The sequence below is a fragment of the Procambarus clarkii genome, chromosome 25, assembly GCF_040958095.1.
Source record: "Procambarus clarkii isolate CNS0578487 chromosome 25, FALCON_Pclarkii_2.0, whole genome shotgun sequence".
Taxonomy (NCBI): Eukaryota; Metazoa; Arthropoda; class Malacostraca; order Decapoda; family Cambaridae; genus Procambarus; species Procambarus clarkii.
The window spans coordinates 12,741,805-12,764,249 of record NC_091174.1 but is presented as its reverse complement, the minus strand read 5'-3'; the positions used below and the strand labels follow the sequence as shown (position 1 = coordinate 12,764,249).

General features: G+C 39.2%; 2 protein-coding genes across 11 annotated transcripts in view; one reads left to right on the top strand and one right to left on the bottom strand.

The window, feature by feature from the left end:
• Positions 1-17,595, bottom strand: part of LOC123756486 (transcription factor E4F1) — a 42,339-nt gene extending 24,744 nt beyond the window's left edge. For 4 of the 8 annotated variants that reach the window (XM_069331323.1, XM_045739679.2, XM_045739683.2 and 1 more), the window contains exons 1-9: positions 16,781-16,919; positions 13,754-13,833; positions 12,626-12,785; positions 11,533-11,608; positions 8,121-8,267; positions 7,206-7,430; positions 5,782-5,911; positions 4,518-4,681; positions 2,227-2,380 (exon numbers count right to left, since the gene is read on the bottom strand). In XM_069331323.1, coding sequence (XP_069187424.1) covers positions 2,227-2,380; positions 4,518-4,681; positions 5,782-5,911; positions 7,206-7,430; positions 8,121-8,267; positions 11,533-11,608; positions 12,626-12,785; positions 13,754-13,811 — 1,114 coding nt within the window. In that variant the 5' untranslated portion in view covers positions 13,812-13,833; positions 16,781-16,919. Of the gene's footprint in view, positions 1-2,226; positions 2,381-4,517; positions 4,682-5,781; positions 5,912-7,205; positions 7,431-8,120; positions 8,268-11,532; positions 11,609-12,625; positions 12,786-13,753; positions 13,834-16,780; positions 16,920-16,941; positions 17,129-17,573 lie in introns of those variants that run through there. The other 4 variants (XM_069331326.1, XM_069331327.1, XM_069331325.1 and 1 more) reach the window with 4 other exon arrangements.
• Positions 17,555-22,445, top strand: part of LOC123756488 (WD repeat-containing protein 26) — an 85,487-nt gene continuing 80,596 nt past the window's right edge. For 2 of the 3 annotated variants that reach the window (XM_045739686.2, XM_045739687.2), the window contains exon 1: positions 17,555-18,025. In XM_045739686.2, coding sequence (XP_045595642.1) covers positions 17,799-18,025 — 227 coding nt within the window. In that variant the 5' untranslated portion in view covers positions 17,555-17,798. The remainder of the gene's footprint in view (positions 18,026-22,445) is intronic. The other variant, XM_045739689.2, reaches the window with a different exon arrangement.

Here is a 22,445-nt window from a genome sequence, read left to right as displayed (position 1 = left end):
TATGTTTAATAGATCCCTATCCCTGTCCAGGGGGAACAGAAGAAAATGTATATATCCTAGTTAGCATTGTAAATGTTTGGCCATGTTTGTGGTAGAAAAAAAGGGTCTCTAAGATCCATCCATTGCCAACCCGGATAAGACTCTGGTTTGCTTTATGAGGTGAAGGTGAGCCTGGAGATCAAAGATCAACCCAAAACCAGAACAAAAAAACACACTCCAGGAAGCTAGGTGCAACAAAACAACATATTGCTTGAATAAAAATGTGATACCCCAGTAAACAAAACATACAGTCATTGTCACTGGAAAATAACGGAGGGTGAAACAGCAGAGCTAACACCTTAGCAGGGCAATGATAGTTTGAAGATCACTGCCTAGTGGTAACTAGAAAAAGTGTAGCAAGAATCCCGGAAAACTGGGAAAAATAAAGAGGATTACAGATCCTCAAAACCCATATAGTCACACCCCAGGCATGAACACCAGCCAACAGAAGGAAGCCTGGCAACCAGACAATGAACAAGAAGAAACATCAAAAGGCAACAAGGGTGAGAACAATGGATCAAAAACCAAAAAATCTCAGCCCCCAAAGGGAATTCTTAAAAAGACACCACAAGAGGGATACAGGTGAACAACCCAACCTAAGATTTAGGGTAACCTAAGACCACCACCACCAAAGCTGGGGTATGAGGTAGCCAAAGCAGAAACATCCCATCTGCTAAACAACAGGTTGCAAAAAGAGTCAAATGGGCACTGACATCAGCTAGGGATAGTCATAGCAAACCAAAGGACAACAAGAAAGGAGACAACATTCATCTCCCCTGAGGCACAAAGACTGGAAAGGAGGAAGGGAAGGCCAGGAACAGAGGCCTCTGATCCCCCCCCAAAAAGTATGCCACAAAAACAAAGGGGGTTGCAAGAACATGAGAATGCTATGAGGCTACAATCTAAAAAACTAGAGGGGAACAATACAAGTTGCAGCCACTGTTGGCATCCACTGATTAAGGAGCCAAGGCAATCCTGAAAATGCTCAAACAAATAGAATCGAGATGAAAAGGTCAACCAGCAGTCACAGCAATCTTGAGGTTATCTTGAGATGATTTCGGGGCTTTTTAGTGTCCCCGCGGCCCGGTCCTCGACCAGGCCTCTACCCCCAGGAAGCAGCCCGTGACAGCTGACTAACACCCAGGTACCTATTTTACTGCTAGGTAACAGGGGCATAGGGTGAAAGGAACTCTGCCCATTGTTTCTCGCCGGCGCCTGGGATCGAACCCAGGACCACAGGATCACAAGTCCCGAGTGCTGTCTGCTCGGCCGACCGGCTCCCCTTTTTCAAGGGGAGACAAAGAAGACAAAGAAGAGGCAGATTTGCTTCTAGCACACATGGGTAAAAGCAAGATGAAAAAAAAAAAAAAAAAAAAAAAAAAAAAAAAAAAAAAAAAAAAAAAAAGCAGTGTTCAACGTACTTTTCTGGATGGGCTTCTGTGGCTGCCAGAAGCTAGCTCATATAAGCAGCTCTATACATAAGTCACATCAGCCCCAAGAGTCTGTATTTCCAACCGGAGACCAGAGCATGAACGTGGTCTCTTCACAGAGGTGCAGAGAGTAGGGAATTGTTATGACCAATCTCACCAAGGAATCGTCCAGAAAGTAAGCGACACAAAACAGACAACTTCAAGGTTCACAGAAAGAAAAGAAATAAAGAAACAAATGACTGCAAACAATACACCCAGCAGTTAGGTCAGAACCCTTGGTTTGTAACAAAGCGAAAGGACATCCCTCAAACTCATGAGAAGTGAGCACAGGCTCAACGGGTTGATTCATAACAAGCTACACCAAAAATCTGCGGAGCTTGCTAGGATCTGGAGGTAAGGACCAAGACTAAACAGGACACCCAGACACTAGGAATGCTAGCTGAAAGAACTGACGCCGAATGAAGCCTGCAAGATAAATGTGGATACCTTTCGCAGAATGCAGCTGCATAATGTATCAGCAACATTAGGTCGGTCTCTATGGGACAAACATTCAAACCCACTAGAGAATATACTCTGTCAGGGCAGGGGCAACAATAAATGAGCACTTAGGGTAGTCCAATTACCTAATGTAAACTGATAACCATTTATCTGCCTACCCAAAAAAAGAATTTAGAAAACTTGACTAGGTTGATCAACAGTGGCACCTATTGTACAGTACTATCATATTTTTCAAACATAATTAAAAAGAAGTACCTACCATCAACATTGGTAGCCATATTCTCATTTCTTAAGACACTTTTAGTTTCTTCTGTATTCCAAAGGGGTAAATCTTTCTGCAGATCATCATCAGAAACATTGCCCAAAACTTCTTGCTTTAAGATGGTATTCATCTTTATATCCTGCATACAGGGCTGAAAAAGGATTAAGTAATTAATGCACAGTAAAATTATGACCCCTGATAGATCTGAAAAACCAAATCCATTGTGAGTGTTCACATTTCTGTTTTATTACCAAATTTTGGCAATTTTCTTACAGAAAATTACTGAACACATAAATAATATATAAACAATGCATAAAAAATCAAGTGTTGAATGCAATAAAACCAGTGTTGAATGCAATCACACGCCAATTTCTGGTTGATGCTACTATGTGCTAAGATGATACCATCTACTAATCACATCAGCCATGGAGTTCTACAGGCCTACCAGGGACCAACGCCAGAACTTGGCTCCCCTCACAGAGGTGCAGGGAACGATGACATTTATTTTCACCACTTCTCCGGAGAAGGCAACCAGAAAGTCATCGAGTCAAAACGAACCATCACTGGCTTCGTGAGTGGCCGAAGACTCAATACCCACTGAAAGAACTCCACAAATTATGTAAACAAAAGATCAAATTCCTTCAGCACTAGCATGAGCTCGTTTGCCCACCTTTTCCTGTTTGTTTGGGGAAAGGAAGCTCACCCTCCAGCTACCAGTTATACAGCAAATGTAGGCATCCACCCAATAACCAGGAATGGAGAGCAGGGATCAAGGAGCCACTGGGGCTCACCCAGGAATTGCCATTTCATTACATTCAATGCTGGATTTCTGGGGGAAACTCCTTGTGGCTCCCTGAAGCTAACGTTATTTTTGTTATTTATATATACAAGAGTTCTTACATTCTTGTAAAGCCACTAGCACACACAGTGTTTCGGGCAGGTCCTTAATCCAATTTTCCCCTGGAATATGGCCCACCAAATTGTTTAACAACCAGGTACCCATTCACTACTGGATGAACAGAGGTTACAGTTAAGAATTGGCACCTAGTCAGTTCTCCCTGGCCAGAATACGAACCCAGGCAAAATTGCTCGTGAAGTGAGAGGTGAGTGCTTTACCACTGTGCCACAAGGACTGCTTAACTGAGACGAAAAACACACAGGAACTCACTCGGGAAGAGGAAGCACTGTAGGAGACATGCCATAGATGAGACCCCTGGCCGACAGATATGACTCAAAGCCACATAAAGGTACCGAGGACCAGGAACATTCACCAAATACTGGATGATCTAGTAAATGGTACTATCTCAGCATATAGTACGGATGGCATGGATGGATGCCTACCAAGGACTAACCAGCAAGGAAATACACAAGCACAAACATCTTGATAATAGATACAATACACAAATGCGTTCATGAATGTATCATAAGCCTACTGCACAAACAGAACGAAGTCCCTAGGAAAATTATATGCCACTTAACTTTTGTGAAAATATCGGCTCGATACAAGATGTGTGACCCTGAGGCAAGTCACGACAAAATGTGAGTATTTGGGGAGGGAGTACAGTTTTGAGTAAGGACGTTGTCATATGGTGGCAGCAGTGGTAGTAACCTATTGGTTATTTGGCAGCTTGTCAATAATAAAATGTGTGACAGGTAGGCTTTTGTGATTTTACGGTACGGATTTTAATGTCAACATTCTGAACTAAAGTGAGTATTCTCGAGTGCCTTCCTAGCATCAACATGATCTAGTAGAAACAGGGTGAAATTTTCTGTTGGATCGATGCAGAATGTCAGCCTACCTGACTGCTGATTTTTTTTACACATGTAGGTACAGATGTTGATAACCTCTGACTCCTATTAGCAGGCTTAAACTTCCCCTTCCCATAGCTCATATTAAGCCTTAGCTTACTAATTTTCCTTGGAACATAACCTGACTATCAGTTTACAACCAGACTGTCCCTGAGTGAGCAGGGGCAACAAGCTAAGGATTGGTGCCCAGTCAACCCAAGGTTTGAATCTGAATGTAATGGCTTGTGAGGCATGGGGTGAGTGTACTACCACTCTAGTAAAAGGGCAGTAAGAACTTGCTTTATTGATCGATTGAGTGTACTGGTTAGAAAAGTGGTTTACATAACTTTAAAGCTTGCTTTTTTACATGAAATTAAAAACAGTACTCAGTTGATTCAAGTGCTCAGAAAACATAAGTGTTTTAAGAAAACATGTAAATATCACATTAAGTGAAAACTTTTACATAAAACTTAAATTTAAATACTGTACACAATACTTACTTTCTTCTCTATATGAGAAGAGTTAAGGGGAAGAGTCTTCCCATACAAAGGTATTTGAGAATCTTCCTTGTTCACACAAGATACCCGAGACTGTTGGTGACGAGCTAGGGAGCCTGACTCTCGGAAACTCCTACCACACTCCTGACAAGTGAATGGTCTCTCACCTGTATCAAAGACAGAAATAGTATAAAAATAAGCATTTCCAATAAAGTCACTAACTTAAATTTGTAGTAAGCAAATTATCACTTACAAGACTTCAAATAATACTTGAATTTGTTTTACAAGTGCCTTTACGTTCATACTTTCTAAACCCTTGCACCTAGTTATTACTTTGCCATTATTTCTGTTTTAAAAGTGATCCTTTTGTATGTTACCTGGATTACTTGGATTCGAACCGTTTTCATGGCCATACACAACAAATACAAATATATTTGATGTGAGGACCAAAGAGCTACTCTGAGGTCCCAGAAGCTCCACGGCTCAGTGGATAAGGAGTGCCAAGAATTTGGACTCCTGCAGTTGCTCTATGCATCCCTGGTCAGTCATTAAAGTACAATCTGCCTTCAGCATTTGTTTTGATGCTAGTTCAGTACTTTCTGACTGAGGTCACACGTATTACTATTGAGTAATAACTCCACACTTCTGGGGTGTGGAATTTTCAGTTGCATGTATGCTTGGGGGGACCATTCAAGCTTGTTTGCATTTATGTTGCTGCATTTACTTGCACTACAACTAAACTACAAGGGGTACAGACTTTTTTACTTAGATTTTTGTGTTTCCTGGGTGCTAATTAACAATGTAAAAATAAAAATACTGTTTTTGAAGCAATTTATTTTTGGCACACCATGGGAATTCCATTTAAAAAAAAAGCATAGTGCAGGTGTTAAGGCAAGGAATAATATAAAAGCATCAAAGACAAATATACAGTATTTGGATTCAACAGGCGAATGTGAATAGTACATCGTGTCTTGATTCATTAAATGTTTGAATCAAGACAAGGGATTTTGGAAAAAAATTCTTTGATATCTAAACTTTTCTTATTTCTAAAGCAGAAAATTTTAATCTTAAGTTTATTTACTTAATACAATGAGAGGCTTTTATGATAGTCAAGAGACCATCAGCATTTGACTTCAAATTTGTCTAAAAGGTTACATGCACCATCATGATGCACCATCATTTGAGTATCTTACTGATACTCAAATCTGATATTCTAAGCCAGCATATCCATAAAATGTTATTACCATTTCACCTGTAACTATATTACCTGTGTGTCGCCTCTCATGCCTAGTAAGTGAACCTTTTGTCTTAAATGACTGGGTGCATCCTCCATACGTGCAATGGAAAGGTCGCCCTTGGCTGTGTACGACTGCGATGTGTGTCCGTAGTATTTTCCCCTGGAACATAATGTATTTTGTGATTGTTCTGAATATACATTTTAAAACCTTATTAATCATTATTTTTCCTGTTAGAAATATGCTGAACATTTAAAACATAATAAATGCTACAATTACAAAATATTACCATATTGTATGCATAAAAATCTATCATTTAATAAATTGAAACACACTGCTCTGGGTGGCCCTTAATAGCAACATGGTATATTAGGCTAAAGTACTGCAAACCCCACATGAAATCTTCAGGTATCTAGAATTTCAATAAAGCTGTCAAACATTGGGAACAGAATCTAGTGTGCTCATAGAGATTAGGGAAGCTTGGGATCAGAGATTGACTGAGAGCTGTGAAAATGCTCGGAAAGTACAGACACAGCAAAACAATGAATCTTGATTAGGAAGAGAAAAACAGTAAGGTATGCCAGTGACAGTCATAATGCCAGTACCATTGGTGCACTCACCACCTGATGGCAGCTCAGGTCACCTGGGGTCCAGCTAAACAACAACACTCATGTACCAACACTCATGTACTCATATACCACTCTCGTAGGGGTGTGATGGGTAAAACCCATTACACCCCTACGAGAAAGAGGGGCAATGAAAGGCAGGAATATGAGGCTACTGAGAGTTGCCCAGAAAAGAGCATTGCATTACATTCAATGCTTGATCACTGGGCTGGTCCCTTTGTTGCTTTCAGGAGCATACTGTGCTGTACTGTACTTAAAACAGTGGCTCAGAGAGGAAACTCACTTTGCTGAAAAGAAGCAGATCAATAAAAAAAATCTGACAAAGAGGGAGAGAGCTTATGCATGGGAATGGGAGAAAGGAAATGACGACTTGGGGGAAAAACACTCATTGGTGGCTGGAAATGTGCCAAAGCTCTATACAACTGCAAAATAAAAAGTAGGACATCCAACTGGCAACTAGCAACACACATCCGAACAGAATGCCAGAAACATGAGCCTGAATGTTAGTTATGGACATATTAGCGAAGAATGCAGCAATGGCAGGATACTGGCAGACATTACGAGTCTTCAAATCCCAAAAAGGGGGACTTTTGGAACCTATGGAATACATTCTATTTTTCTAATATGGCTTTAAATTTAATTTGCATAAATTCTTAGGCAAATGTTTCAAGTATTTATTAAAATCTTGAACATTTGAGCTATTCTGAAATATCTTGAGCAAATTTACACAGACATATAGTATTGTGAAGGTTGGAAGTTCCTAATTTTATATTAAAATAACATTATTTAAGTTACTAGAAAATGCAAAGCAAAAAAAGTCACAAACTTACTGTTTTAAATGTCTGACCACATAAGTGGCAGACAAGCTTATTCCATGTTTTACTTGGGCATTCAATATCATTATGTAGATGTTTATGATGACTTTTTGACTTTACAGCAACGATGTGTTTAATGGGCGCCTTGGAGTCCATGGGTATTTCTTTTTTTACTTGCACATCCTGTATATCTCTCTCACTGACAGATGATTCCTCTCTCATTATGCTGGGTGCTGTATGCTAAAAAACATGATGATTACTTATGAGAAATGTTTTAAAAGATGTAGAGTGCACTATAATAAATCATAATAAAGATCATGAGGTCTAGCAGATGATATATCTCACAAAAACCAAGTTACAGATTGCACTGGCTTCAGTTGGAACTACTTAAATTGACAAGTAAACTAAAGTAAGCCAGGATTCAAAGGACGAGATCTTGGGCTAGAAGACGGCTTGTAGTCTAGGATTCTACTTCCAACGCTTCTCTTCAAATGCACAAAATGCATAAAATAATGATTTTCTCATTAATACATCATGTTAATGTGATTTCTTTGTGCATTTGAAGCATTCGAGACAGAATTCCTAGACTACAAGCCAGAGTGCACGGAGGCAGTGTGTGAAACTCTGATTATGCTCCAATGGAAGCCTCAGGGACCCTAGAGTAATCAGTTGAATCTCAGGTTGTAATCTTTTTGACCATGTTATGATGTAGTGGTCTAAGGTATTTGCTTGGGAGTAAACCAGAGTACAGGTTCCAATTCTCCTCGTGGCTCTTACTGATTTTCTCAATAATAATAATGATGATAATAATAATATGAAGCATATTATATTACAAACATATTTTAAACTGATTTGCATATTAGTTTATTAGAAAATTATTTATTAGAAAAGTGTAGCCCATTATCCTAAAAACAATTTAGATGTACATACCTGGAGCTTAAAATGGTTGAAGATGGCTGCTTGTCTAGAAAATGTAAGACCACAAAGTTGGCATTTCCATCTTGTTTCACTGCCAGTTTCAATTTCTGATGCTTGCACAGCTAACTTAACATCGGTTTCATTCAAATCACAAGTTTCCTATAGAAAATAAATCATTAATGAAAATTTAGCAAAGACATACCTCTTAAAATTATTCTAAGAAAACCCATATATCCACATAATAAAAATTAGATGTGAAGATTAATGAACATAAATACATGTTCGGAATCAAACAGACTAACAGTGCCTGCATCACACACACACAAACAAACTTTAAGAATGCTAAAACTCATTATCAAAAACAAAACATTAGAAGAAAGTATTGTACCTAGAACCAGCATTCATAAAAGATACCGGCACTGAAAACCAAGGGTTGAATATAATGAAATGCCTCTTTCTGTTAGAACCCCAGTGACTTCCTGAAGATACTGAGCTAAGATTGCTCCATACTAATTGGTCACATCAGTCAAGAGAGTTCCTGTTAACCTACTGAGGATCACAGCCAGAACCTGGCCCCCCTTACAGAGGAGCAAGGAGCAAATTACACACTGCCACTCCACCTGGAAAGCATCAAGAAATTCAGTGAAGCTTAATTTTAACAGACAACTGAAGGTCCTGGAAAGTGAAGCCTGGAACCACTGAACTCCACAAATGAATCACAGAGAACAACAGAGCCGTTCAAACCAAACCCAATGAATAAAATATCATATTAAGTACAGGGAGTTCCCATTATGCAAAAGCCCGTTTTATGAACACTCATCCATCTGAACAGCCTCCCAGGTCCCAGTTTCTCTCTCTCAATCCACTATATTTATGTAAATCAATCAAAATATCCACATGGCCACTGGTGTTATGCTGCAATCCACATTATCCCAGTCAGCAGTACCTTGATCACAATCAAAATGAGCTAATTCTCTTTACTCCCAAACTTTTAATAAATCAAGGTAATTTTACATTTAAGTGCTGACACAATTATTGTTGGCAGCAAACTAGTTGTATTGTTGCTTTCCTTGATGCTTGCCATTCCTAGCCTAGGTATGTCTCTCTACATTTCTTATGTTCATTTCTTCATCTATTTCTCTGTACTAATTGCTGCTGTTAGCAGGCAGGTAGGCAATCTCAGTATTGCATGGAGATTCAGTCAGGCAGTCACACAGTGAGTCTCTCTCTGTCGGCATTCCACCAGTAAGAGGGCACTTGCAACTTGTTTTGTCTGGTCAGACATGCAGCCAGCCTGGAGTGGGTACGCACCTAGTTGTGAGTATAAGTGAGTGGGTTCGTGATTGTTGCTAGTGGGCAGGTGGGTAGTTACTTGTTGGGAATAGGTGTCATGAGTGGGTGTTGGGAGCTTGAGTGGGTGGGAGGGCGTCGTAGGTGGGTGTTGTGGGTGGGTGTCTGTATGGGAGTGGGATTGCTGGGAAGAAAACAATGCTGAGAGTGGCAGCTTTCACAAGTCCTTAGTGGCGCGCGCGCACACACACACACCATTTGAACAAGACCAGATTGTGTTTACCCTATTGGTGGGGTGGTGTCAGCGAGTGGCTATGGAAGGAGGGTTGGAGGTGTTTATTCGTGCAAAGAATTACAAATGGCTAACTCCCAATACAGTACATGCATGCATTTTCATTTATTTATTCATGCAATTTCACCTCTTCATTCTTCAAAAACAGCCAACTTTGACATGCTGGATAACTCCAACATTTAGGAGAGACAGAAAGAAGAGAAACAATTACTAGACAACTTCATACTGCTGCCAGGAAGACAGATGCAGGTGGGACACCAACAACTCAGCCACCTGCTGCCATACAAATGCCGATAGGTCAACATAAAAAATACCAGATGTGAAGAGCAGGAGAGGTCGAAACAGTGAGGTATGTCAATGGGCCAATCGGCTGAAAGAGGTGGATCCAAGGGACACCAAGCAAGAAGCACCAGAAATCAAGGCAGGGCCTTGGTTTCTGGCTCTACTGTTCCATGTGTTTCATTTTCAGAGCTGTTGAGCAGTTCAAGGCTACATTTTCTGTGAACCCTTTAATTATCTATAATGCATTGCTGGCTTTCAGGAGGCTTTCCCAGTGAAGTGATGGATTGTTACTCACTCCTTGCACCTCTGTGAGGTGGGTAAAGGGTCTGGCTCTGGTCCCCAGATACTAAACAAAAACTCTTGCAATTACTGATTTGACCTATTAGTGTGGTGTAATATCTCAGAAAGATACGTTCAGGAAACCACCAAGAGGCTCCCCCCCAAAAAAACCAGCGTTGAATGTAATGAAACACCATTTTCTGGGTGAGTCCCGGAGGCTCTCCGGAGCTTTCCCAGGCTCATATGCTAATGTAAGACTTTGGCATCAGTCATGTGTATAGAGTTCTTAGACCTACCAGGGACCACGGCCAGAACCGGGCTCCCTCAGAGAGGTAAGGGGAGCAATGGCCTATGGTAACCCCCGTGTGGTTGGAAGCATTCTATGTCTGCCATCGACCAGGACAGGCACCCAGAAAGGTAAGTGTCCTAAAACAAACCCCTATTCTGGTGAAAATTGCTACCAAAAAACCAAACTAGTGGATAGAACTCCCCAACTGAAAACAAGCAAACTAGTGTGACGTCACACGTTGCCGCGCCGCTGTCTGCGCAGCTCCCCCCTCCCCTCGGGGAGGGGGGAGCTGCACCAGGGGAAAGTTGAACCACTCTTGGAGTTAGACTGATGATGATTCACTGTCAACTGCTTATATTACCAGACTTCACCTCACCTGACCATCCTCTAGCAGGTTGGAAAGAAGTATTAACTGTAATAGTGTACTATTACAGGATGGGAAGAAGTAATTTCCCTAGTGTTCAACTTTACAGTTCAACTGTAAAGTTGAACACTAGGGAAATGTGATAACTTATAGATAGGTGATGTAGGATTAACAAACACATCACATTATCTGCACATAAGTTAATGAGAGTTCGGAGCAAGTATATTATAAAGTTGCTACACAAGTGTTTGACAAGTTTGACCATAGTGTCATTGTGCACAAAAGGAATTACTGTGTCTAACAGCCTGGTTGACCAGTCCTCCAACCATCAGGCCTGGTCAGACCGGGCCGTAGGGACGCTGATCCTCAGAACACAAGATAAATGCATGGTAAGGTAAGCATCAAAGTGATCACCATTACAAGATGAGTCAGCAAAATTGTGTTGCCATGAGTCTAGTATTCTCCTATCCAGCTTCTTCCGAAGATGCATAAAACCTTACGTCTTGTATGTGAAAAAACAAATTATTAATATTTTGTTGATTTGGAGCACGAGCAGAGTGGCAACTTTTATAAAATATGTAAATTTGATCATATTTACTTTATATGTTATTCCTTTAATTAAACATACCTTATACATAATAGGGACGAGATCTTTAACATGTTTAATGTCTGCTTCTTCTATTTCTGCTCTCTTCTTTGAAAATCTGAAAATTTTAACATTATAAGACAGCATGCTATTTTATAACTATATTACAATAGCAGACAGACAGGACACATATCAAAGGCCTATGGATGACTACAAAATGGTATCCCTTGTCAAAAGAAGACAATGAGCATAAAGAGTCTGAATTCAAGCAGATTAAATGTTAAAAATAAATGCTGTGATGAAAGTTCACTAAAGCCAATATTTTTAAATGATTTGAAAAATGCAAAATATTTACTTTGGGTGGTTGTAAGCAAAGGTCAGTGCACTCCCTGAAGCCCTGGATGACCTCAATTAATGGGGTGGAACAACAGTACTGTACTGAGTTTAATAGGTCATTCACAAATCAAATTAAATCTCTATAGAAAAGGCAGAGTGAAGAGATATCTCACCACAAGTGTACTGATGCAATGATATGCAACTCTTCTATATTTAATGATTTTACTATAGTATTTGCCATTTTTGAACAGTAAAGTTGTCTAAACAACACCCTGCTTTCATAGGTCTTTATGACTCGCAAGGACCTGGTGGGGTATAATATGTATAGAGCAATTTGGTTGGCTAACTCAAGGGAGCCACTGAGGGGTCCCTCCTAAAAACGATGCCCCGCTCACCTCGTGATCAATGTACACAAGATTTCTTGGGACATCACTCTCCACTTACAAAATAACTACAGGTACTGTATTTTCAGCCAAAAATTCATCACATTAATGGGAAAAACGTTCAGTATTTTAACAAAATATAAGTGATATAAATGGAGAAAAACTCTAAATGTCCATCCACAAGACAAAAACAAAGATGGTCAGTGCTCAAGTGAGGCACCCAAGACAGGTGACCAATAAAACCCCATGTTTTTCCCATTCAGAGGCTAAGGTGGCAAATCAGATGGAAAATAAATACATGTACAGCAGTTCCAAATGTTTGAATTGACGGTGGATGAACTGTGGGTTGGTGCCTCTATTTCACTTTATACAGAGGCAGAATATTGAAGTTTCAAATTATATTTAATATAGCCTACCTTGGCAAAAGAAGATCCCTGATAGAAGATGAAGGACACAAATGCAGAACACATTGCTCCTTAAGCACCATATGTGACACGTAACTCTCAATATCACAAATTTTCAATCCACACAATCCACATACAAACCAGTCAGCTGTATATTGTCCACCTTCTAAACCTAGAAAGGAAAAAGGTCAATATTATTTGTTTATGAAATGAAAAATGGTACTGTATATGTTACAAGCACTCTTCTCTAGGTAAATTTAACTTGAATTTAACAGTTGATTGCTAAAGAAAAAATAAAGTAATACAGTACTTTTGTTGGTTTTAATCCATCCCACTTACTGTGCAGAGATTTGGAAAGTTAAATTAAATTTAGCATTAAAAAGTCCTAACAAGTGAAATGTCTCCAAGAAAGTTTATTTATTAGTTTATTAACATCCTTATTTTGATGATTAAAACATTATTTTCCTTATGATTCTCATGAGTGTATCTGGATATCAAGAGTAATGGTCATAAATATTTTCTCAAATGTCATTTGCTGATATCTATCACATTTACATACGTACTTGTGTGATAAATACAAATGCTCTGGAATATTTTTTGGCATCCTGTTACTGAACAATATAGGAAATAAAACTTTTTAAAGTCATGGATGTCTGGAGACTGGTAACCGTCCAGATAGGATGCCAGTACCTTAAGTCTCATCCAGGGTGTCCTATATTTATCTAGCTGTAAGGTTTCCTAAGTACTACTGAAACTTAAAATAAAGTATATACTGTATCTGGTCCTGTGATTTACCTGTGGCCAGCTTTATTAATTGTTCTGTTCTCACAGCCCACACGGAGACCAGACTTTTGTGGTGTCATAACAGACTCTTCCTCACTTTTAAATTGAGCAATTTGGAGCTTACATGTCTTAGGGAGAATGTTGATACTACAGAATCTTTAGATAGCATGGTTAGGCCTTAGACAGCTTTTAGATCACTTTTATATGATTAGGCCTAATCATCCTGGCTGAAATTTAAGTTTCATCTTCACATACAATAATATCAAATACTAAATTCTGTTTGTACTACTGTACTAGTCCTATCTCAACACCACATTAGAAAAATCAGTATTAGAATTGTGCAGTCAAATGTCTTACTTGCGCTGGCCTCTTCATTCACTTGATTTTCCATGAATGGTCGGTGATGCTCTCCCATTGCTGCAGGTCACACACAAATTCTAAGAAAAAATTAAGTATTGAATGCAATGAAACACCAATTTTTGGCATGTCCCTACAGTGAATACTTGAGCTACCAACCTGGTTTTACTTCAAACCTGAAGCACCGTGAAACAGACCCTTTGATTCACAAGTGCTAGGAACCAGGGCCAGAGATTCTGGCCCCTCTTAATAGAGGAAATGGAGTCTAGGGATGCAAGATCAACCCACAAAAAGGAAAACTACCAGAAAGGTTGAGTGCCCAAAAACAAACAACTGTATGAAAATATTGGTAACCAAGATAAACTATTTACATGCTCATTGCCTAGATCCAACTGCTAGTTAGTTACAATTGCCCCCCACCAGATAGCCTCCTTAGCAACTTCAGGCACCTTCTGGTTTCCCCCATTTGCAGCACAAAAATGACATGAGAATCACAAGAAAGAGGGAAAGACTTTAATGGGAAGCCACAGAATGGACCTACCAGAAAGTCTTATTACATTCTTATTCTGTCTTATTACATTCAATGCTAAATTTGTGGGAGAGCTTCCTACAGCAGCTCCCTAAGCTAATTCACCCTGAAGAACAAAGACCCAATGCCACACAAGCCCAGTTTTGCCAAGGAACATGCATTAAATATTGAGAAGTGAGCACCCTGTTAAAGAGCGAAAAACCACGAGTCTCAATCTCAGTCCAGAACACCTGTGCACGAAAAAGGTGGACAGAGCCACAAACTTGTGGACATCATGGATCCATAGTTAGACTACAAGCTGGCTAAATCTAAACCCACCCTTTGGATAACTGGGCCACTGAATAAGGAACCAGACCCCAAATTGACTAACAAAGTGTACTTCAAGGCATTCCAAGCAGCATAAAAGTAATGGCGGATTGCCGCCACTGGCCAAAGAATGCGATGAACCACACCGTGGCAACCAAGCAATATTACCAAAGGACCTCTCTGGAACCCTGCTGCTTCCTTCCAAGCTAGACATAAGAGATGATTGAAGACAAATCAATTGACCCACAGGACCAAAGAAACAAAACCCCATTTGCCGAGTAAATAAATAAATAAATAAATCTGCTTCCTGATGAGCCACACATCACAAAGGGGGCTCAGCTAAAATCAAGGTCCAACAATGACAACATTGCAGGTCCAGGAATGAAAACAAATCATGAACCCAATGAGTGTGTACAAAGTTTGTGTCAGGGTTACCAATATTTTCCATGCAGCTGCTTGTTTTTAGGTGCTCTACCTTTCTAGTAATTTTTTTTTTTTTGGGGTGTCTAGAGTTGTTCCAGACTCCCATTGCCTCTGTAGAGGGAACCAGATTCTGGTTCTGGTCCCTAATAAGTACAGTACTTGTGACACAAAGGCCTGGTGGAGTGCTTTAAACTTAAGAGCTAACCAGGCAGGTAGCTCAGCAAGCCATTGATCAGGAGCCTCTTTCAGAAAAAATTTACAAATACCTAGGATACAGAATGGAAAGATCATGTTTTGGTTTTATATATATATATATAACAAGTAACTGTTCTGTAGGCCTACTAGAAGTATTAAAATTTATAATATATAGAAGCACTGTAAATAAAAATTAATTATGGTCTACTTAAATGTACAGAACTTTGTAGCAAACATTGTTTAACCATTTATCAGTATTGTATTTATAAATGTTCAAAATGACTCATTTTGAAAAGTGCACAGTAGATACTAAAATTAAGAAAATTATTTTCCAGAAAAGCTTAAAATAATTTTGGTTGTTAGTAATGTAATACTGTATATTTCATTAAGTTGGTTTGGCCCTTTGTTTGAGATAGATGTAAACACACAAACCCTGCCCACCATTGTACACCTGCATCTAAAATGTAATAAAACAGATTGCTTGTGCAACCAGATATGAAATGCCCCCAGTTTCCATTCACACCCAGGATCAACTCTCAGCTAAGGAGACAAGCTCCAGTTCTCTAGGATTTAGCTCAATATTGGTGTTCAGCACCATATTTGAATTCAACCCATGTATAGGATTCCAAAAATGTGCAACCATGTTGGAACAGATGAACGCCCAAACTGAGAGCAACCTGTCCTCAGGCCAGGCGCATAAACAGCTGCCAATCCCCCAAGACGCATTCATAAATTTTTACATACACCGTTTTAAAAATGGGTTAGTTCTTATATGTAAATTTACATTTTTATTCATTAAAATTCTCTGTGTATAGTTAGGCATAGGTTAGGTTAGGGGTTTAGGTTCTGTTGACAATTATATGTATTTGAAGTACTGTATGTGGGTGAAGCATTTAAAACGTTGACAATTTATTTTTATTTCCATATCAAATATTTTCAACAATTTTCTTTGGGTGCTCATCAGTTCCTACATTGTTGCACATTTTTAGAATCATATACTGTATATGGATTAACCCAACTGACGGTTGGGTCATATTCCAATTAGCAGTCCCCCATGGCGCAGTGATAAGACACTCGCCCCATTTCACAAGTGATTTGGCCTGGATTCGTATCCTGGCTGGGGAAGATTGATTAAGTACTAATCTTTAACTTTTGTACATATAAAAAAATAATAAAATCTACATGATGGAACATGTACAGTAATAATGAATGTATACATTATGGTGAAAGCAAGTTATCACCATATGGAGAGCTGAACTTCAAATTAATTGATTATAAAAAGTAATCTTGAATTTAGCATAATAGAAAAAATATATTAAAAGAAAAAATGTGAAAAATCGCAAGAATTTATATACTATACTAGTTCATGCTTTTAGCTTCTTGTGGTTTGTGAAGGGTGCCAACCAGAGTAGGATAAACTGTGGAGCCCTTGCCCGAACATTCATATGCCTTGTTCTGTATTATTATCAACTTAAAAATTCTACCTATAAGCACCAACTCACCTGAGCTTTGAACCAAGACTTATCAACAAATTATGACTCATTATCACTGCACGTTATTTGTATAATGCTTACCAAGGTTATAAGCTAATATATAGATATATATATGCTAAATATTGGAACAAATTATCAGTAGATGGCAGGAGACAGCTTCGCTCACACCTACAATCCCAAGACTTTTCAAAATAAGAAACAGCTGATCTGTTCATTGAGAGGCGCCAGGTTGAACAACTTACATTAAAATTGTAATTAGATCCGTTATTCTGCCATTATTTATAGTAAACGTTTTGCATTGTGGTTACTATACAATTTAAAAAGAATATAAATTAAGTAATTTTGGTTAAGAAATAAGCGATATATGAAGAAAACCAAAGGAAAAGTAGCAGTTGAAGTTGGTTGTGCGGTTGGCAGCCATGTTTCGACAAAGAAAGACAAGAACACTCCTGACTGTACCAAAACAACAACCAGGTTCCAATAATAACTCGCCACCATTATTGTACCAAAATACTAATTTAATATATTTAATAAGATTATTCAGCTTACTTTTTTTAAATTATAAAGTCGCTAGAATATTATATTTGATTATAAAGAAATATCTAAAGTCGGAACATGAGTTTTGATATATTGTATAGTGTTTGATGTCGGGCTTAAAATAATAGAAAAACAGTGGTACGTTCCAGTAATATTTATAATATAAAGTATTGCTAAAATCATCGAGAATTTTGCGTAGTGAAGTGCATATACACAAATTAATACAATTTAAACAAACGTATTACATTTAGACGATGTGTTACGTGAAATATGTAAGAAATTCTTGTTTTTTTCATATTTTACAAAAGGTTGTGGTGTAGTCGAAATTGAAGCTCACAGCTGAGAAGGTAGTCGATCGAGGTGTCTTGGTGTGAATGTTGCGCACCACCGTAATTTCGGTGTCATTTTTCGCGAGTGTGAAGCAGAAGTGGTGTGGCTTCACCACGGCGTTCACGTAGACACACTGGCCTCCTGGCAAAACCCACAATACGGTGGAGTCTCTCCGCCTCCACGGAAGAAACGAAAGCAATCTTCCGAGGACACCACTTCAACCACAGACAATATGCAGCAGCAGAATCAACAACATCAGTTGCAACAGCAGCAACAACAAGCATCTAATGGGTCAAGTGAAGTGCAGCAAAATGGTATGGGACAAACTGATGGGTGTGAGGGTAACACTGCTGAGTCACAAAATGGTGTGAGAGAGGAGGAGTCCTCCCCTAAGTTGAGTGTGGTACAGCAAGAGATGGTTCGCCTCATTGGACAACACCTTGTCGAGCTTGGCCTAAAGTAAGTTGAAAAGTATTAGATAAGTGATTGAGTTGCTCTTTGCATAGTTCTGTAGATTAGAAAAAGTATATAATTGTGTGACATAAATGACATTGGCATAAATGACTCTAAATGGCAAAACAAATTAAAATGAGCCATAACATAAAGTTATGCTTTGTAGAGAAAGAGGACTGTTTTAATTTTATGAAGAAATGGTAAGATAATATGAGAAGAGTAAAAACCTGCTTGTCCCCAGAGTCTGTATAGTGTTTGTAGGATTTGCAGTGATACATATCTTGACTGTTCTCAAAACGAAAAACTTTTAGAATCAAATGTGAATATAGTTTACTCATGTGATTTTAAAATACTATAGTGAATTTTAACTGGAGTACAGTGCTATTTACTGAGAAGTGTTTATTTTCTGTAACAATTTGGGTTTGTAACAATTCAGAAGATGAATAGAGATGGACTGCATAGTCAAGACGAGTGAGGTGAAGAGTGAGGAATGAGTTCCATGAAAGGGAGAGTTTAGAGGAGAGATAGAAGATGGGATGAAAGGTAGACTTAGTGAAAGGGACAAAAAGGGGGGGGGGATTGAAGGAAGAGTATGATTAGAAAAAGTTAAAGTAAAGGAAGATCTACCACCATCCATTCGTAAATCTACCAGGTAAAAAATGGAACTAGTCTCTTAGCAGCTATTATAATTTATGTTTATAGGCAAGAAACTGCAACCACATAAAGTATGAAGTTACCTATCAAATCTGAATCTTTAGTAAGTACTCTTTCCTAAGTACTAAGTTTAGAAAGGAATCCAAGGTCTTAGGGGATCAGGTGTAAAGATAATTAAAAAATAACTTACAAAGAATATTCAATTATTATATATGATGCAAGAATATGGAAGGATAATTTATTCCCTTGACTTCACCATCGAGTGTGACGTCACCATTCTCACTCGTAAATAATCAGTCACCACCCAAAAAAAAAATTGAGCCATATGGCAGGCTGCCCCTGGAATATCACAACATATAATTTAGAAACACACAATAAATCACCTTACAAACTCGCCAAAGTCTTGGTTACAATGGGATAGGGGACGGGTGGTTGATTGACCGTCAAGGGCCCCCCACCCCCCCTGCCAGCTTGGACAACCCTGTGTGATATCTGTCCTACAGAGCTGAATCCTCAATGCAGAGTGAGGTTCCTCTCTATCATAATGTACAACTTCTCTGGTATTTCATGGGGAACCAGGAGCTAAACTCTGCCTACTGGAGATAGCCCCCAGCTATCTTACTATTATACTTAGACAGTGGCATGTTTGATGGAAAGACATAACCACTGTTGGCATTTATCAGCTTACCACAAGGCAAGGTCACCTGACATGACCTGACCTCGAACCTGTGAACATAGGTGCCTCAAGTGTCTTATTATTGTCTCGGAGCAAGACTGAGTGGAGATGCAATTTCCTGTGTAAACTGACACTACACTTAGTGAATTTTTTAAATAAAACCATTTACACTTTGAGTACATAGCCCCTTAACAGGTAGCAACATGTTTTTGGATGTTAGGCTGGGCTGTGTTTGGTTTGTTAGAATAGGATAGGTATTCTAATTCAAGCAGGTATCAAGCAGGATGTTAGGTTTGTATTATTATTTTAGATTAGAAACAAGTTAGTAAAATGTTCAAAGCATAGGAAATTATAGGGTTCTAAGATTAGGAGACTAAAATACAGTAGTTACCAGGTATCAGCTAGACAATATTTATATTTGCAGATTTTAATGAGAGAAAAAACCAATGTTAATATTAATAATGATCTTAAGCCAAACAATTTATTTATAAATTTCCAAAATAAGACATTGGATGTACAGGTACTGCTATAATTAATAACAAGTGTTGGTACTATATTAAGGTAACTAATCTTGATATTCAGCCTTTTCTTGCCTTTGTTAGACCTAAAAGTACATACTGATGGATTGATATCGGTAGAAACCACCAAGTTTTGTCATATTGGTCAAATTTCTAATGATACTTTTATTTTAAATTAAAAACAAAAAATCACTGGCTGCTACAGGCGTACATAGCTATTGCCTTGTGTTTAGTAGTAGTTGGAAACTTTCGGAGCTCACTCCTTTGGGTTGGTCATTCACAAAAATTAGGAACTGCAATGGTCCCAGGACAGAGCCTTGTGGGACCCCACTTGTTACATTCCTCCAGCTTGAAACCTCTTCCTTCACTCTTTGCTTTCTGTCCATCGGATATTTCCTTACCCAGTCCAGTGTTTTCCCAGTTATCCCAGCCTGGTTCTCCATCTTGTACATCCATCTTTCAAATGCCTTTTGACAGTCTAGAAAAAGTCTACCCAGCCTTCATTTTCCTGTCTTATTTTAGTAACCTTGTCATAAAACTCAATCAGGTTTGTCAGGCACTATTTTCCATTTTTAAATCCATGCGGTTAAATCCATGCTCAAGATGCTCCACCATTCTAAACCTGATTACTTTCTCTAGTACGTTACACGGAATACTTGTCAATGACATGGTCTGTAGTTTAGTACCCCCCCTTTCTGTCCCCTTTTTTGAATATTGGGACTATATTTGCCTTTTTTCCAGACATCTGGGAGACTTGGTCTCGAGTATTTTGTAAAAAAATAATCGAACAATGGGTAGCAAAGTCTTTTGCAGCCTTCCTCAGCAGCCATGGTAAGATTAGGTGTGGTCCTATTTATCACATCTAGCACCCCACGATTTTTTATTTTTTTTTTTGCCTATTCCACGGTAACTACAATGCCGTTTTGGTAAAAATGCCAAAAATGTGGTATTTTTTTTGTGGCCTTTCATTTTGCAACCTTGGTCTCCATGCTGGTTCTAATGTTAAGACTTCCTGAAATCTTTTGTTGAATCCCTCACATACCTCCTTATTATTCTTTGTGAGAGCTCTCCCTTGTTTCCTCAATCTGAGTACATGGTCTCTCACTTGTTTTTCGCCTTATATGGCTATAAAACAGCTTCGGTTGTTCCTTAGCTTTTGCAGCAATGTCAGTTTCAAATTGCCTCTCTGTTTCTCTTCTAATTCAGGTGTATTCATTCCTTGTTCTCTGTTCCCATGTCTGTACTTTTTCCATTTAATTTTTTTGTCCTTAGCTTCCCTGCATTGCTTATTGAACCAGGGGTTTACTTTTTTCATCCACCTCCTCTTTGAGTGGTATGATCTGTTTTATTGCAGTGGTACATTTGTAGGAAATGAATTTCATCATCTCATTTGCTATCTTCACTAACATTTTGCTTTCCCACTGGATTTACCACAGAAAGTCCCTCATCCTGTTGTAGTCCCCTTGTCTGTAATCTCTCTTCTTCAATAGGTTTCGTTGTGTAATAAATTCCTTCAGCTCCACTATGTACAGTATTCAAGTAAGACAACACAGTGGTCGCTAGCTCCAAGAAGCATCTCGCTCTATTTTTTCAACATCTGCTTCATTTTGAGAAAATACCAAGTTGTGTTGCTGGTAGATCATCTCTCACTCTTGTTGGTTCTGTGACATGTTGCATTAAGAAGTGTATGTCTGCCAGTTTTGCTCTCTGTGTCTCATCACCCCATGGGGATATTTACCCAGTCTATTTTCCTAAAGTTGAAGTCCCCCAGTACAGTACAGTACAGTGGGAGCCTCAATTAACGAATTTAATCCGTTCCTGCACCGAGCTCGTCATGTGAAATGCTCGTCTTTCAAACGAATTTCTCCATTTAAAGTAATGGAAATAAAATTAATCCGTTCCATCACCGAGAAACATCAGTATATTAGATTTTTTATATAATGGAGCAGCCTACCTAACATACACTGAACGAACCTTTATGACATCTTTTCTTTTTTCAAGTTTGTTCAATTTTCTGGGGGGAGCCCCGTCGGCTCCCCGGAGCTTTACCGGCTGATATGCTAATGTCAGACTTTGGCATCAGTCATGTGTATGGAGTTCTAGGGCCTACCGGGGACCACGAGCCAGAACCTGGCCCCCTCAGAGAGGCAAGGGGAGCAATGGCCTATAGAAACCCCCGTGTGGTTGGAAGCATTCTATGTCTGCCATCGACCGGGTCAAGCATCCAGAAAGGTAAGCATTCCAAAACAAACCCCTATTCTGGTGAAAATTGCTACCTAAGCCGAACTAGTGAATAGAACTCTTCAACAGAAAACAAGGAAACTAGTATGACGTCATACGTCACCGCGCCGCTGTCTGCGCAGCTCCCCCCTCCCCGGGAGGGGGAAGGGGGAGCCCCAGACCTCCCACGCCGGCTATCCACCCATCAGTTCTTCGGCTGATGCTATAGGCAATGGTTATGTGCTCCGGCTCCAGTGGTTGTTTCAGCACTGTACCTAGAGTGTGGTGTCTGTTTTCTAGGTGGTGCGTGAGCCAGGAGTGATTCTTCAGTACTCGGGCTGCATGCGCCTAGGGTTCC